Source organism: Petaurus breviceps, unplaced genomic scaffold, assembly GCF_028583685.1.
Source record: "Petaurus breviceps papuanus isolate PSGF00001 unplaced genomic scaffold, PetGlider_PUasm1.0 183, whole genome shotgun sequence".
In the NCBI taxonomy this organism is placed as follows: Eukaryota; Metazoa; Chordata; class Mammalia; order Diprotodontia; family Petauridae; genus Petaurus; species Petaurus breviceps.
The window spans coordinates 14,383,243-14,399,422 of record NW_027185791.1 but is presented as its reverse complement, the minus strand read 5'-3'; the positions used below and the strand labels follow the sequence as shown (position 1 = coordinate 14,399,422).

The 16,180-nt window shown below is 39.9% G+C and overlaps 1 protein-coding gene across 1 annotated transcript in view; it reads left to right on the top strand.

The window, feature by feature from the left end:
- Positions 1-16,180, top strand: part of DRC3 (dynein regulatory complex subunit 3) — a 107,525-nt gene that overhangs the window by 65,542 nt on the left and 25,803 nt on the right. Inside the window, exons 10-11 of the mRNA XM_069087877.1 lie at positions 12,632-12,763; positions 15,452-15,522. Of these exons, the coding sequence (XP_068943978.1) occupies positions 12,632-12,763; positions 15,452-15,522 (203 nt within the window). The remainder of the gene's footprint in view (positions 1-12,631; positions 12,764-15,451; positions 15,523-16,180) is intronic.

Here is a 16,180-nt window from a genome sequence, read left to right as displayed (position 1 = left end):
AGAATAATGAAACTGCAATAAACTCATAGGTAAGTGGCAAACAAAACATCCTGGGTAGTTTTCTTTCCTCTCTAAGTGGGTTTCTACTACCAAGGAACAGCCTTAGTGGGGAGACCCTATCTAGCCTTTATTTAAAAAGGTTTGTTTTCTTCATTAGAGTCTGCTTATAAATGTTGGCCTAGGAAGAATTGGGACAAGGGCCTAACAGAGATTCTAAGGCTTCAGCATGGCGACACAAACATCTATGTTCATACTTCCCTTCTCCAGCCAGCAATGCCAATTTTCTTTTATGGAGGGAGGCTGGAACTTACCGAAATCCTAAACAGTTAAGAACAGGGGTACAGGACAACAGAAACCAGACATTATGGAACACATTGCAATTGTGGGCCACACCTTGCAATCTTTAAATATTGTCAGATTTGAGGATTATTGAATACCTAGGTAGGTTGTGAATTGAGCTACCCTTGGATACTATATCTGATCAAGTAACATAATTGGTGCCTAGGGAAGAGATTTAAGGGCTTTCTGAGTCCCTTCATGAACCAAAGTTCCCTGCCATTTTCTTTGCTTACAACCTGATGATGTAGCACAAGGAAGCATTTGGACATTCATATAAATGTCAATATGGGGAAGGGGTTGGTTCTTACAAAAAGAGTTTTTCCATGTTCTTGAATCCCTATCGTGATGGATTCAGTTACATAGTGACACTAAGATTCATAAGTTACTTGGGGTATGTTCTGTAAAAATTAGTAAAAATTCCAATAAGAGGGGAAATTGAACATCATAGTAATAACATGGAACTCTGAGTTTGGGGTCTGAAAGTTCTAGATAGGCCTTTGACAAGCACGCAGGAATAAAAACTCCCAGGGCTATATGAATGACCCCTAGGAAAGGCAAGATTATTTTGGAAATGCCAATTTATTCACTGAAACCTTTACATTATCCAGTGGCTATAAGAGCCAGGCATGGAGTCCAGCAGCTAACAGCCCTTCCCATTCAAAAGGAAGAGCAAACTCTGAGGAATTGGGTCGGGGGTTTCAGGACTACATTCATAGGCCTGTGTCTCCAGTGATGCATGTCCCAAGACCTGGCTTAAAATGGAGATGTCCCACGTAGCCCGCCATGACATGGTCTGCTACTTATTTTCCTCTCATATGTTCGGTTGATGATTTATCGGCATAAATACCTTTTCCATGAATCAAAACGAGGTCACAGGCAATAAGTGAAGCACATCTATAATCCCTAAAGGGTTCTACCTTCACATCACAAGTTTCACTGTTTACAGTAAAGGTAGATAGCTGGGTGGTACAGTGGATAGAGTGCCAGGCCTGAAGTTAGGAAGATTCAGACACTTACTAACAATGTGACCCTGGCCAAGTCACTTTACCCTGTTGGCCTCAGTTTCTTCATCTGTAAAATGAGCCAGAGAAGGAAATGACCAACCACTCTAACATCTTTGCCAAGAAAACCCCAAATGGGGTCACAAAGAGTCAGATGCAACTAAACAGAAATTTTCAAGTCGACACTAATGTTGGAATTGGTTCACAATCATTTTGGCTCTCCGTTTTTTGTGCCTGATTGCTTCTGGCTTATTTATTGTCTCTCTTATTTCCAGCCCTGCCTCTCATTCTTAGATAACATACCACATCCCTTTCAGGGCATATGTCAAACCAAACACTGATGATGATACAAAGGAACTCCCACAAACACAGAAGCGTACATTGTAGGGCTTTCTGTAGAAAGTGATCAGGGAGGAGGAGGTATGGACTTTACTGCCTTAAACAGGCTGGGGAGATTGGGTAAGAGAAAACTCTTCAGAATTTGCACCTCAGGTTATGGTGCTATAGCATCCCTCTGGGTTACTTCCCATGCTTGCGCTCACATTGGAAGGTCCGGTTCCCAAAGGGTGACCCTTCCTCCCTGGTTTAAGGATATTCTCTGGATCTACTCTCCTAACACTGCTTGGGAGCTTTCCCTTTACAGTCAAGGAGTAGATAGGATTAGCGGGGAGCAAAGGCCTTTACTAAGATGACATGGTAAGAATATTAGGCGCAGATGTTCCCGTCAGACCCTGGGACGTGCTCTCCCACAGCGTGAATGGGAAGAGTGGGTACAAACTTGGACGAGATTGGTGATGAGGCATAAATGCTAAGAACTCACAGAACCAGGACACCTGGCCTTTAACATCCCTTCTGTCTTCATGGGGTCGTCATGCTGCTGTCCCCAGGTCCGATGCCTCTTTTGGAGGTGTTGCTTACCAGGGCTCTGGGGGAGAGCTCTTCTACATAGCTCAGCTCTAGAACCCAGAGCTGGTGCTTCATTTTATCCATGGCTAGCTCTCTTCTCTGCTGCCAGGGGTCAAGCTCTTTGAAGCTCCTTTCTTCCTCTGTGCCTGGGAGCTGGGGGGTGTATGGGGGGGGTGGTTTGGTGCAGATATCACACTCCACAAAGCTACTTCTGACCTAGAATGATGGCAGAACTGGTGAACTCTTCTTTTTAAGGGTCTGTTGGGGAGATGGCCAGTCTTCTTCCAGCCAACAGAGTTATCCATCCAGTTCAATCAAAAAAAACTTTACATTTCATAAAAGGCAAGGGCATACTAACTGCTCCTTTAAGGAAAAACTTGTCACCCGATGTTAACATGTATTTACATTTCATTATTACTTCACATGGCTGACCCTTGCTTTTAGCTGGGGGAACAGTGGAAATAAAGTGGTTAGAGAACAACTACCCACCCCCACTTCAGTGGTTTTCTGGAATGGATTATATTTAATGCTGATAAGGGACAGAATGTCAAGAAAATGGAGGCATCCCATCACAGGGGAGAGCTAAGCTTGATTAGTGGACAGAGATCTGGCCTCAGCACTTTGGGTTTAAATCTAGCCTCTGACATGTATATAGACTGTGTGATGCTTGACAAGTTACTTGACCTCTCATTGGTCTAGATAAATCTCTCAGATCCCTATGCCAACGAAATCGTAGGTCCAGTCTGCGTCCCTTATTAAGTTAGCCCTCTTGAATGTGTTCTACATTCTTTGCAGTTCTCTGCTGGCTGTCTGCTCCTGTCACAGCTGATAAATAGGTGCAGACATCTTCACTGCAGGTCAGGACCTTGGCACACCGGTGTAGAGGCGTTATGCATATTTCTTATACATTTATAACATGATTTGATCCAGAAACATTTCAAACACAGCAATTATAAAATAATAACATAAAAATCACTATAAATACTGTATTTAGGTATGATTCTTCTTGCCCTTGGTATCCTCTCCCTGTGTTGCATTTTTGGGGAGGCATGGTTAGAGGGGCATTGATCCTAGAGAAGGTGGCAGTTCTGTACCCAGAGGTCTAGTTCCCGAGGCCTCCGTGGTCTAAGATGTCTTATATAACACATATTCCACTTGGATGATGGCAACTCTTCTGTGCCCTCTGGTGGGCTGGTAGGCTACAGTATTACTTTAGGAGGGGGTTTATTTAGGTTCAAAGACAGAGCTCCTAATGAAATAACAATGAGTAAAAATGATTTTTAAAAAGAATATAAACACAATTACACTGATGTAATAAATGCCTTAAGGGCACTTCACACACACACACACACACATATTATTGTGTTTGGTGCTTAGAACAGTCATGAGAAGCAGTTACTACAGGCTATAGATGAGGAAAATGAGGACCACGAGGCTAAGTGACGTGTGTGTGCGCGCGCGTGTGTGTGTGCGCGCGCGCGTGTGTGTGTAGGAGGGAGTACTGAATTCAGATTTTTCCCTCGTTCAGACTGGGGAAGGCAAGCTCTCAAGGCTGAAAAACTGTTAACTTTGAAAGGTGGAAGTGTTGGTACTAACCCTTCTCATTTCTGCTTCAACACTTTCCCCCCTGTAGCTTGGTTCTAAATGTTTGTAAAAGGTTTTTCTATTCTGAAGGTTCTAAAGATTATCCTTACTCATTGGTTGCTACAGGAAACACATTTTCAAACTTTTGGATTTTCACTCATTTTTACATTTACATATAAGACTGTTTACTTTCTAGTTTCAAAGTTATAGGTTAAACATTTCAAACCATAGCATTCAGAATTCTCCAGGTCACACAGGTAAGCACTGTATCAATGTATGTAGGCATGACATTGTCTTCATTGTTCAGAGACAAAACACCAGCACAACAGATATTCCAAAAGCTTTAGAAATTTGAAGTCATTTAACTTTGGTGATTAGTACATTTTAGTAGTCTATACTTAGTCTTTTACATTCTTATAGTTTTGTCTTTAAAAATTGGCATGTACATTTACAAAAATAAAATTAAATGTTTTTTGGTCAAATTGGGGGAAAATCATCTAAAAAGTAATATATATAAAGGGTGGCTGGGTGGCGCAGTGAATAGAGCACCAGCCCAGGAGTCAGGAGGACCTGAGTTCAAATCCAGCCTTAGACACTTAACACAAAAACTAGCCCTGTGACCTTGGCCAAGTCACTTAACCCCAATTGCCCTCTGAAAAAAAGTAATATAAAATCATTTTCTGCAAAATGAGAATTAACTAAGTTGTATAACTATGCACATAATGAATTTAAAGTGTCTGATGATAAATTATATATTATCACAATTCTTTTCTGTTAGAACAGAATATGTCTCTCATTTTGAGAGAGAGAGAGAGAGAGAGAGAGAGAGAGAGAGAGAGAGAGAGAGAGAGAAAGAGGGGGAGAGAGCACAAAGACAGAGCATGTACACTTACAGCAAGATGAATTTATATCCAAATTCTGAAAAAAATCTCAATTCTCAGTATAGTGAAGCATGTCCAAAGAAATTCTGCCATGAAATTCAGCATAAAAGTAGTCACACCAAAGCCCAGTGTTATTATAGGTTGCACCAAACCCATTTATTGCATCTTCCTAATTATAATTATTGCCTGATCTCCTTTGGAGTTGTGAATTCTGTTTTTGTTGCAAATCTCAGGAGCAAGGGAGTTGGGGTGGAAGAAAAAAAGGGTCTTTTTCTATTTTTCTTTCTGGCTAATCTGATGTTCAGCTTTCAGTTTAAATTGTTGTCCTCACATCCACCTGACTCTCAACTCAGTAACATGACCTGAACTGTGCCCACAAATATTTCTTTTTTTTTTCTAAGCAATTGGGGTTAAGTAACTTGCTCAAGGTTACACGGCCAGGTGTTTCTGGGTGGGTGCTAAGTGTCTGAGCCTGGATTTGATCCCCAGGTCATCCCGACTGTGGGGCCGGTGCTCTTACTCGCTGTGCTACCTGGCCGCCCCTCACAAATATTTCTTGAACTAGAATCATGGAATCTAGAATTGGAAGAGCTGAAAGAGATCTTAGAGATCATCTGGTCCGTTTTTACTTTGGGTGTTTATTATCCCCCTCCTACAGTCCTGATTGGCTTGTCTTGATTTCCTCCACCTTTTCATTCAGTCTTTCTCTGAGAGCCCAGGCTCCTTTTAAAATAAGACTCCCAGTGTCACCAGCCTACCGGGGCATCTGCGCTCACACAACTCCAAAAACACTTTCTATGGTCTGAATGCTTAGCATCATGATGAAGTTTCCTCTAAGGATGCGTTATGACAAAGGAAAAGAATGACAAGCCTTCCCCTAAGGACCCTGTGTGTGCAAGGTAATACAAGTGCTATTATTCTCATCCTGCAGAATAGGAAACTGATGCTCAGAAAGGGATTTGCCTACAGAAAATGAAGATCAGAGTCATGATTTACACTCTATTTTTCTGATTTCTATCTAGCACAATTTCTAATGTACCACATTGCCTATGTTAGGATAGGATTAATAAAAACAGATCACTTAAATGGCAAGTAAAGGAGTTAGAGTTATACCAAGAAAATAACTTCATGAATCTGAGCGTTGTGAGATTTTTTCCATCACTCAGACAGAGAGACAGAAGGACAGAGAGACATAGACAGACAGACAGAGACACAGAGACAGACAAAGACACAGAGACAGACAGACAGAGAGACAGAGACCCAGGTCTCACCCAAAGGGGAAATCCCTTGAAGTATCGATTTTAGCACGCTGGGGATAGGGATGATTGAGGTGCCAGCTACTGTACATATCAGTTTCTTCCCCAAGTCTTTCCCTCCTTTCAGGGACTTCTCCCTGATGAGAACCTGGAGCCCCATGTCTTCTCAAAGCTAGAAGCCAGAAGGCCAAGATCCTCTCTCAAGCCCTCATGCAGGCGTGGAGCATTGATTTCCACCAATGAGGAAAGTCTCTGCAGATGAACTTTGAGCCAATGGGGTACACGTTTTTGTTTGTATGACTGTGTATGACTCCCCTAACAAAGTCCTTGTAATAAATATGCCAAATCAAGTGTAACATGTATTTCTCTCAAGCTACTCTCTGAAAGTCATTTCTATTACATTTCACACCCCCTCTTAGGGTTCTCTAATACACTTAAAGCGTTGGGGGAGTCTCTGTTCTGCCATTGGCTGAAGCTTCCACTGATTGTATTATCCCCTTTTTAAGGATAATCAACTAGTACCTCAGTTCCATTTAACTGTTTAACATCTGATTAGCTTTTACTTCAAAGATATAGTAAGAACAAACATATGAACATTTTCCTCCCAAACCTCAGGGATATAATCTCCATTATATGACCTTGGTCTCTATGAAGAATGAGGGATTAGGCTCAACACTTAATGCATTAGTTCCACCAAATTCAAGCCCCAAGTCCCCTTGCTAGCTTCTCAGATATGGTTGGATGCAACATTCAGCCTGGAATCTGGGGTTCCTAGATTCTCATGGCTTGAGCTCCCAGGTTGGGGACTTCACTCTCTGCCCATAGAATTAAAAGGACTCCCAGTCCATTTGTGAGGGCCCCATGGCCTGAGGAGGGGAGCCTCAGGCTATCCCCACCTTACCACATGGTTTCACCTCCTGGAAGTCCTTCATGCCTAGAAACAAATGCAGAAAAGAGAAAGACTGTCCTGTCAGCATGCATATGCCAGGCTTCCTGTCTCCCAGAAGAAGGCCCCTGTATCTCCCACATGGGTAACATCATTTGGGGTGGTCTGGGTTTGCACCAAATCTCACTAAACTAGTAAAACTCCACACTGGCCATTTCCAAGATCATATGCCAACTTGTACTCCTTGAGTCTGTCAGGAGGTTGTTGTTCACTCATTTCAGTCACGTCCAACTCTTTGTGACCCTTTTGGGATTTCCTTGGCATTGATACCTGAGTGCTCTACCATTTCCTTCTGCAGCTCATTTTACAGATGAGGAGACCAAGGCAGAGTTAAGCAGCTTGCCCAGGGTCACGCAGCTAGTAAGTGTCAGAGGCCACATTTAACTCATGAAGACAAGTCTTCCTGACTCCAAACCGAGGACCCCATCCACTCCCAGGCAGGAGATGGACACCTTGTCTTACCACTGGTCCTTCACAATCATGTGTGGTCATTGACTGATGAAGCAAAAACTCACTGAACAAAGGTCTTAAGTCTTTCAAAGTTGTTTTTCCTTAATATGTTATTATTGTATGAATTGTTCCCTTAATCTTGCTTCACTCTGCATCAATTCACATAAGTCTTCTTAAGTTTATTGAAATCTATCTCTTTTGTCATTTTATATTACAATCATATACTATACTTTGCCATATTATACCATCATTTGTTCAGTCATACATCAGGTGATGAGAATCCTTTTAGTTTCAGTTCTTTAATGCAACAAATAGAACCATTATAAATATTTTTGTACACATAAGTCTATTCACTCTGATGTGTTTCAGGTACAGGCCTAATAATGGTATCACTGGATAAAAGGATATATACAGTTTATTTTTTTCATCATAGTGCTAATTTTTTTTGGAGGGGGGAAGACAAGGCAATTGGGGTTAGGTGACTTGCCCAGGGTCACACAGCTAGTAGGTGTGTCAAGTGCCTGAGGTCGTATTTGGACTCAGATCCTTCTGACTCCATGGCTGGTGCTCTGTTCACTGTGCCACCTAGCTGCTCCTATAGTGCTAAGTTTTTTTCTCTCTTTTTTATTTTTTAGTTTACATCATTCATTTCCACAAGACTTTGAGTTACAAATTTTCTCCCCATTTTCCCCTACCCACCCCCCAAAACAGTGATCCCACTGAATATGCCCTCCCCCAATCTGCTCTCTCCCATGTTTTCCCCCATCCCTCCTCTGACTTTCCAGTAGGGCAGGTGGATCTCTGTTCCCCAGTGCCTGTATGTCTTATTTCCCAGTTACATGTAAAATTATATACATACATATATATATATATATATTTAACATTTGATTTTAAAGCTTTGATTTCCAGATTTATTCCCTTCTTCCCTTGTCACCCACCCTTACTGGGAAGATAAGCAATTCAGTATAGGTTGTATATGTGTGGCTAATGCAAAACATTTCCATAGTGGATATATTGTGAAAGACTGACTATATTTCCCTCCCTCCTATCCCACCCCCCACTTGTTCTGTTCCCTACTTTGATCCTGGCCCTTTTCAAAAGTGGGTGCTTCCAACTTCCCTCCCCCCCCAACCTGCCCTCCCTTCCATCATCCCCTCTCTGATCCCCTTCCCCCCTACTCTACTGGAGGGTGAGATACACTATTTAGTGTGTATTTCATTCCCTCCCTAAGCCAAATTCATCGAGAATAAGGTTGACCCATTCCCTTTTGCCTTCCTATTCTTCCCCTCCATTGTAACCATTTTCCCTTGCCTCTTCTATATGAGATAATTTACCCCATTCTGTCTCTCCCCATCTCCTGTCATTATATTCCTCTCTAACCTCTTAATTTCACCTTTGAAGTATCATCCCTTCCTGTTAAATTGATCCTGTGCCCTCTATCTATGTATACCTGTAAACATATATACATATATTCACATATGTATTCATATGCCCATATACCCTCCTATATAGACCTATATATGAATACAAATATGTATGTATATATATACACACATTTATGTTTTCTTCAACTATTTTCATACTGAGAAAAGTTTCATAAGTGACAATGATCATTTTTCCATGTAGGAATGTCAATAGTTCAACTTTGATAAGTTCCTTATGATTTCTTTTCCCTGTTTACCTTCTCATGCTTCTTGTACCTGAGTGTCAGATTTTCTATTCAACTCTGTTTTTTTTTTCATCAAGAATGCTTGAAAGTCCTCTATCCCATTGAAAGACCATATTTTCCCCTGAAAATACTCAGTTTTGCTGGGTAGGTGATTCTTGGTTTTAATCCCAGCTCCTTTGACCTCCAAAATATCATATTCCAAGCCCTTCGATCACTCATTGTAAAAGCTGCCAGATCCTGTGTTATCCTGACTATGTTTCCACAATATTCAAATTGTTTCTTCCTGGCTGCTTGTAATATTTTCTCCTTGATCTTGGAACTCTGGAACCTGGCTATAATATTCTTAGGAATTTTCTTTTGGGGATCTTTTTCAGGAGGATTATTTCAACCTCTGTTTTGCCCTCTGGTTCTAAAACATCAGGGCAATTTTCCTTGAGAATTTCTTGAAGTATGATTTCTAGGTTCTTTTTTGATCATGGCTTTCAGGTAGTTGAATAATTTTTAAATTATCTTTCCTAGATCAATTTTCCACATCAGTGGTTTTTCAAATGAGATATTTCACATTGCCTTCTATTCTTTCATTTCTTTGGATCTATTTAATAGTATCTTGATTTCTCATAAAGTCACTAGCTTCCATTTGCTCCAGTATAATTCTGAAGGAATGATTCTCTTCAGTGAGATTTTGAGATTCTTTTTCCATCTGGCAAATTCAGCTTTTTAAGGCATTCTTCTCCTCATTGCCTTTTTGAACCTCTTTTGCCATTTGAGTTTGTCTATTTTTTAAGATGTTATTTTCTTCAGTCAGGTTGTTGATTCTCATTTCATAATTTTCTTGTATCATTCTCATTTCTCTTCCCAATTTTTCCTCCACTTCTCTTATCTGCTTCTTAAGCTCCTCTATGGCCTGTAACTAGTTTGTATTTTCCTTTGAAGCTTTTGGTGGAGGAGTTTTGACTTCACTGTCTTCCTCCTGTTCCATGCTTTGATCCTTTTTGTCCCCAAAATAGGAGTCTAATGTTGGATTTCTCTGCTTTCTTTGCTTCCTTCGCTTGCTCATGTTGCCACTCAATTACTTAACTTTTGAGCTTTTTGCCACAGTAGATTTCTGCTACCAGAAAGTGGAATTTTGTCACAATCACTGGGGTTTTTGCAGCTGCTGGAGCTATTAGTTGAGTGCCCTCTCTGATACCTCCACAAGCTCTGGCAAACTGGTCATGCGCCCTAGGACCTCCACCCTAGACTGCAATCCAGATCTAAGCAGATCAAAGCAAGAGCGATTACCTCTCAGACTGGTGCCTGGTCCCCCTACAGTCTGCAGGCCAGGAGCTGAAGCTGCCACGTGTGGGTGGCTACATGGCTGTGGCGTCTCAGCCGCTTCTTCCTGCAGGGGGCAAAGGCCTGACCACACTCCCGAACTCCTGGTTCCCAGAGTCCACACTGCACTGACCTCTCATTTTGTCACTAGCATCTATGGGTTGATAATTCTGGAAACCGCCACAGCTGCTAGTGATATGAAGTCCTTCCAGCCAGCGGCTCCCAGAGCACTGCGCTGTCCCCTGCCTGCCGGGCTGTCCTCAGCGGGAGGTTAGCTTCTCTCTATCATTTTGTGGATTCTGTAGCTCCAAAGTTTGTTCAGAGTCACCTTTTATATATGAATTGGAGGAGGTGGGAGCAGGAGCCACAGAGAAGTCCTGTTTCTACTCCGCCATCTTCATCTGCAATCAACAGTAATTTGTATGTGGTTTCATTTTGTGATAGCAGTGGCTGTGTGTGTGTGTGTGTGTGTGTGTGTGCTTCTCCTGACACCAGAGTCAGAACATCTGACCTTGATCATAGGAAATAAAGTGAACTGAGCAGTGGATCTGGTGTCATGCTCATATTCCACTTTTCTGTTTTGCTCTGTTTTTCATTTTGTGATTTTTTAAAATGGGCATTACTCCAAGGAAACATGTAAATGTTGCAACTCTTAAAGATGATGACACTTTAGTGACTGTTAGAGCCATCTCAGTGGCTGCTGGGGAGGGATCACTTGCACTGAAAGGAAAAGGAAAAGTATGGTTGGAAATGAAAAACAGCTCCAAGAACATCCAAACTGTTGCTGCAAAACTGCCTAATTAATCCTCAGAAAATAGACAAACTTTGAGGAACTGGGCAGTTTGCAGGGGTTGATATTGATTACTCTACAATGTAGCATGGGCTTATTAAATTTGTAAGAACAGCAAGGAGACCTTTTAAAAAATCTGCTGACCACTATGATGAAGGGGAAAATGCTTGTCACAGAGAAGACAATGCAAGAATTTAATTTACACACCAGTTAATTTATGCAACACTGCAAGTATCTGAGGCAGGATTTCCTGACTCTGAACTCAGTGCTCTTTCCACATTATCACCTGGAGAAAAAACTTGCCAGGCATATGAGAGTTGAATTCAGCAACCCAGTAAGCATTTATGAAATATCTGCAGTGTATCAGGTATTGTGCAGGATGCTGTAATGGGAATGCAAATTTGGAAGATCTTCCCTGCCCCTAGGCTAAAATGCACCTGAAGCCTGGGGAGGGAGGCTTGTTTTTCAGTAGATACTTCTTGATTGGCCAGTGAGTCAATAAGGTTGTTACATTCTCTGAGCCAGGAGAAGGCTATATGAGCCCTGATGTGTAGCTTTGTTTTGGGACTCACTTTGAGAAGTGTTCTGTGATTTGATCTGAATTCTGGGAAGCCATTGTTGAGAGTCCCCCGGCTTTGAAAAACCCAGATGTGGAAACCCAGATGTTGACTGGGTGTGGATGTAATGGTTGGACAGTTTGGAAAGCTGTCTACTTGATCTGTTAATGTCTTGATAATTCTGTCTGTATATTTTGAAGTTTGGGGTGCTGACCTTTTTCCCCTGAACAAGGTAAACGATATATGTCTGACTGATTAAAGTAAGCTTGTTAACCCATTTTGAGTTGCTTTCCTTTAACAAAGCAGATCCAAGAACCTGTATGGGCAGCAAACCCTGAGGACGCGCTTGGGGTGCTTGCTGCTACAGATGCTTAGGATACACAACCATGAACATATTCCCCATTCTCAAACAACTTCCATTCCACCACATTTGTATATTTGAAGTGCTGTCATGTAAAAGAGATGTTAGGACTGTTTTGGGCCCCCTCAGGGAAGAATGAAGAATGATAGGTAGACACTTCTAGGGCCATATCCCAAAGAGATCATAGAAGTGGGAGCAAGACCCATATGTACAAAAATGTTTATAGCAGCTCTTTTTGTGGTGGCAAAGAATTGGAAATCAAGGGATTGTGGAACTAAATGTTGAAAATTAAAAGTTAATTAATTAATTAAATTTTAAAAAAAGAATGATAGGTAGAAACTGATAGGAGATAAATTTAGGTTGGAGGCAAAGGAAAACTTCCTAACAATTAAAGCCATGGCAAAAGTGTAGCTATCTCAGGAGGTAATGAATTTGTAGCTTTGGCAAATCTAATACCATGGCCCCAAACTTGAACTTATTTTCAGAAATGACCAAGGTAGCTTTGGGGCTTATAATAGTTATTAATTGTTAAATTTAAATGAACTAGAAGGTTGAATTTTCCTATCTTTGTTTTTAGCTTTTACATACCATTCGAAATGCAAATGAGCTACAGTTCATAGATACTAAAATGACTGAGAGTGCTGAAGAAATCAGTCGATTGTTTGATGTACTCATGACTTTAGAAATGCAGTTGGTTGAACAGTTAGAGGTAAGTCAAAACCCTTGATTATGTAATATTACCTTAATTGGGGAGGGAAGGAAGTTGCTCTGTGGAGTAGAAGGCAGCAGCTGTTACCAATAGTCCAAAGGAGGGCACCAGTTTCTTCCCCACAGAAAGTTGTGAGAGGATGGGGGGAAGCTTGGTGACTCTTTCACTAAGGTAAGTGACAGCTAAATTATTGGCAACAGTTTTTGAGCCTAAGTACTCTTGGAAATTCCTGTGTTAGAGGTCATAGGACTCTGACATGGAAACCAAGAAGGCCAGAAAGAATCACAAACAGGACAGCTTTGAAAATTACGTGTTTTAAATTTATTATGTGTTTAAAAGAACAAGGTATACATGATAAGAGAGTTGCAGTTTCTTATGCAATCTTCTTTTTCCTTTTCTACTAAGTGTATGGAAATACCCATTTTATTTGGTGTTGATTTCAGAATAAAAAAAAAAACCTCAAATAGAAATACAGTGACACAAGTCACAGTGGTCTTGTCAGATTCTGGGCATACGACTGACACAATATGAAATGCTAAATTGTTCTTGTTGGCCTGCTATTATATGAAGAAATCAGGGTATTCTCAGTGATTGTTGGTTAAAGTGCTTGAATCCTCTCTTTGGAAATATTTTTAATAATTTGTATTTGAAACAGGTTTTTGGGAAATAAAGATGTGTTAATCTCTTTGGACTTTTTCATATATTCAAAGAGAACTAGATGACTACCTCAATATAGTTCTTACTTGTGGTGGGAAAGATTTTTTTTTTAATTAATATTAAAGGTCTGGGGAAGGGAATAGGATGGAGAGAAAGACACAGATAGTAATCATAACTGTAAATGTGAATGGGATGAACTCTTCCATAAAATGGAAGCAGATAGGAAAATGGATTAAAAATCACAATCTTACAGTGCGTTGTTTACAAGAAACACATTTAAAATCGAGGGATACACACAGGGTAAAAGTAAAAGATTGGAGTAGAATATATTATGCTTCAGCTGAAGTAAAAAAAATAAAGAAGCAGGAGTAGTAATCCTGATCTCAGATAAACCAAAAACAAAAATAGATCTAATTAAAAGAGATAAGGAAGGAAATGACATCCTGCTAAAAGGCACCTTAGATAATTACTGAACATATATGCATCAAGTGGAATAGTGTCCAGATTCTTAGAGGAGAAGCTAAGAGAGTTACAGGAAGAAATAGACAGCAAAACTATAAATAGTAGGGGATCTCAACCTTCCCTTCTCTGAACTAGATAAATCTAACCACAAAATAAACAAGAAAGAAGTTAAGGAGGTGAGCAGAATTTTGGAAAAGTTAGGTATGGCAGACATCTGGAGAAAACTGAATGGGGATAGAAAGGAATATACCTTTTTCTCATCAGCATATGGCACCTACAAAAAACTTGAACATGTACTAAAAACCTCACAATCCAGTGCAGAAAGGCAGAAATGTTAAATGTATTCTTATTAGATCATGATGCAGTAAAAATTATATGAAATAAAGGGCCATGGAAAGATAGACTAAAAATTAATCGGAAGCTAAATAATCTAATCCTAAAGAATGAGTGGGTCAAACAACAAATCATAGAAACAATCAGTAACTTTATCCAAGAGAATGACAATAATGAGACAGCATACCAAAACTTAAGGGATGTAGCAAAAGCAGTTCTTAGGGGAAGTTTTATATCTCTAAAAGCTTAATAAGTAAAATAGAGAAAGATGAGATCAATGAATTGGGCATACAACTAAAAAAAACTAGAAAAAGAACAAATTAAAAATCCCCAATTAAATACCAAATGAGAAATACTGAAAACCAAAGGAGAGATTAATAAAACTGAAATCAGGAAAACTGTTGAACTAATAAATAAAACCAAGAGCTGGTTTTATGAAAACAAACAAACAATAAAATAAATAAACCTTTGGTTAATTTGATTGAAAAAAAAAAAGGTCTGAAAAATGCTCAACTACTAATCTTGAGTAAGACCAATAAAAAGTAGAACTTAACTTTGAGGATCTAAACAAAGCCACTTTATAATTACAGCTAAAAGTTACAAAATCTAAAAAGAAAAATATAAGAAGCTTACAATTAAAAAGCAAATGGTTAATTAAATAAGAACTTAACAATATTTAAATTCTATTAGAGACCCTAGAGACTTAGAATTTCACAAGATAAATATAGGTGCAGTAGACTGAAGTAAATTGATAAATTGAGCGGCTAGGTTCAGTGACAGCCTGGAGTCAGGAAGATCCCTCTTCCCAAGTTCAAATCCAGCCTCAGCCACTTACTAGCTGTGTGACCCTGAGAAAGTCATTTAACTTTATTTGCTCAGTTTCCAGTGGCAAAACCACTCTAGTATCTTTACCAAGAAAACCCCAGATGGGGTCATGAAGGGTCGGACATGACTGAACACAGGTCAGGTAAACTACCATTCAATCAGTTCTTTATATTTGAAACACAATATATGAATTTCCCCGTCACTTGAATAGCAGTTGATTATTTCCTACTATGCAGAAAAGCATATGTAACACTTTAGAAAATTCAATTTTTGATATAAAAAATATTTTGGGTGAACTTCTAAAGGTTCAAATCAAGCTATCAAACATGTTGAATGTGTTTGCCCTTCTTCAGGGGTGAATTGATTTGGTATCTAACAATTCAAGTCAGCTTTGCTCTCTGTCCTTTACAGGAATCTATAAATAGCTTCGAGAGGAACATTACAGACATGGTGGGAGTATTTGTTGAAAATGTCCAAGGCATATATCCTTTCAGTGGTGTCCCTTTCATTGTTTATAGACGAACTGATAACGTGTTTCTGGAATCCCGAAGATTACTCCCACAGGTGCGATCATTAAGTTGGTTAAAGATTGGGTTTTGGTGGTGATACCGCCATTGTGTGGGGGCATGAAATTTAAAAAAATATTATTGGAACTTACATGTTCAAATGATTAGTCTTCTTCAAAGGAGTTACAGTGGGCAGCTATTTGTTGTGAAAATGGCCTCTGCTCAGAACATATTTAAAAATTTTCTCTGGGAACTGTCTATAGAGCAAGTTGGCATTCCGTAGGAGAAACTCATTTCATTACTTCTATAGGCATTCTTCATGACTTTTTTTTTATCTTACCAAAACCAACATTGCTAGATTCATAATGGATATTATTCACCAGACTTATAGCTGTGCACAAATTAAATGGAATACAGTAAAATAAATAAGTAAAATAATAATTTTCACTGACGTAAAATAAGCCTTACAACTTTTTTTTTTTTGCTTTTTGAAGGGCAGTTGGGGTTAAGTGACTTGCCCAAAGTCACACAGCTAGTAAGTGTGCCAAGTGTCTGAGGCTGCATTTGAACTCAAGTCTTCCTGACTCGAAGGCCGGTGCTCTATTTACTGCTCGACCTAGCCACCCAACTTTTT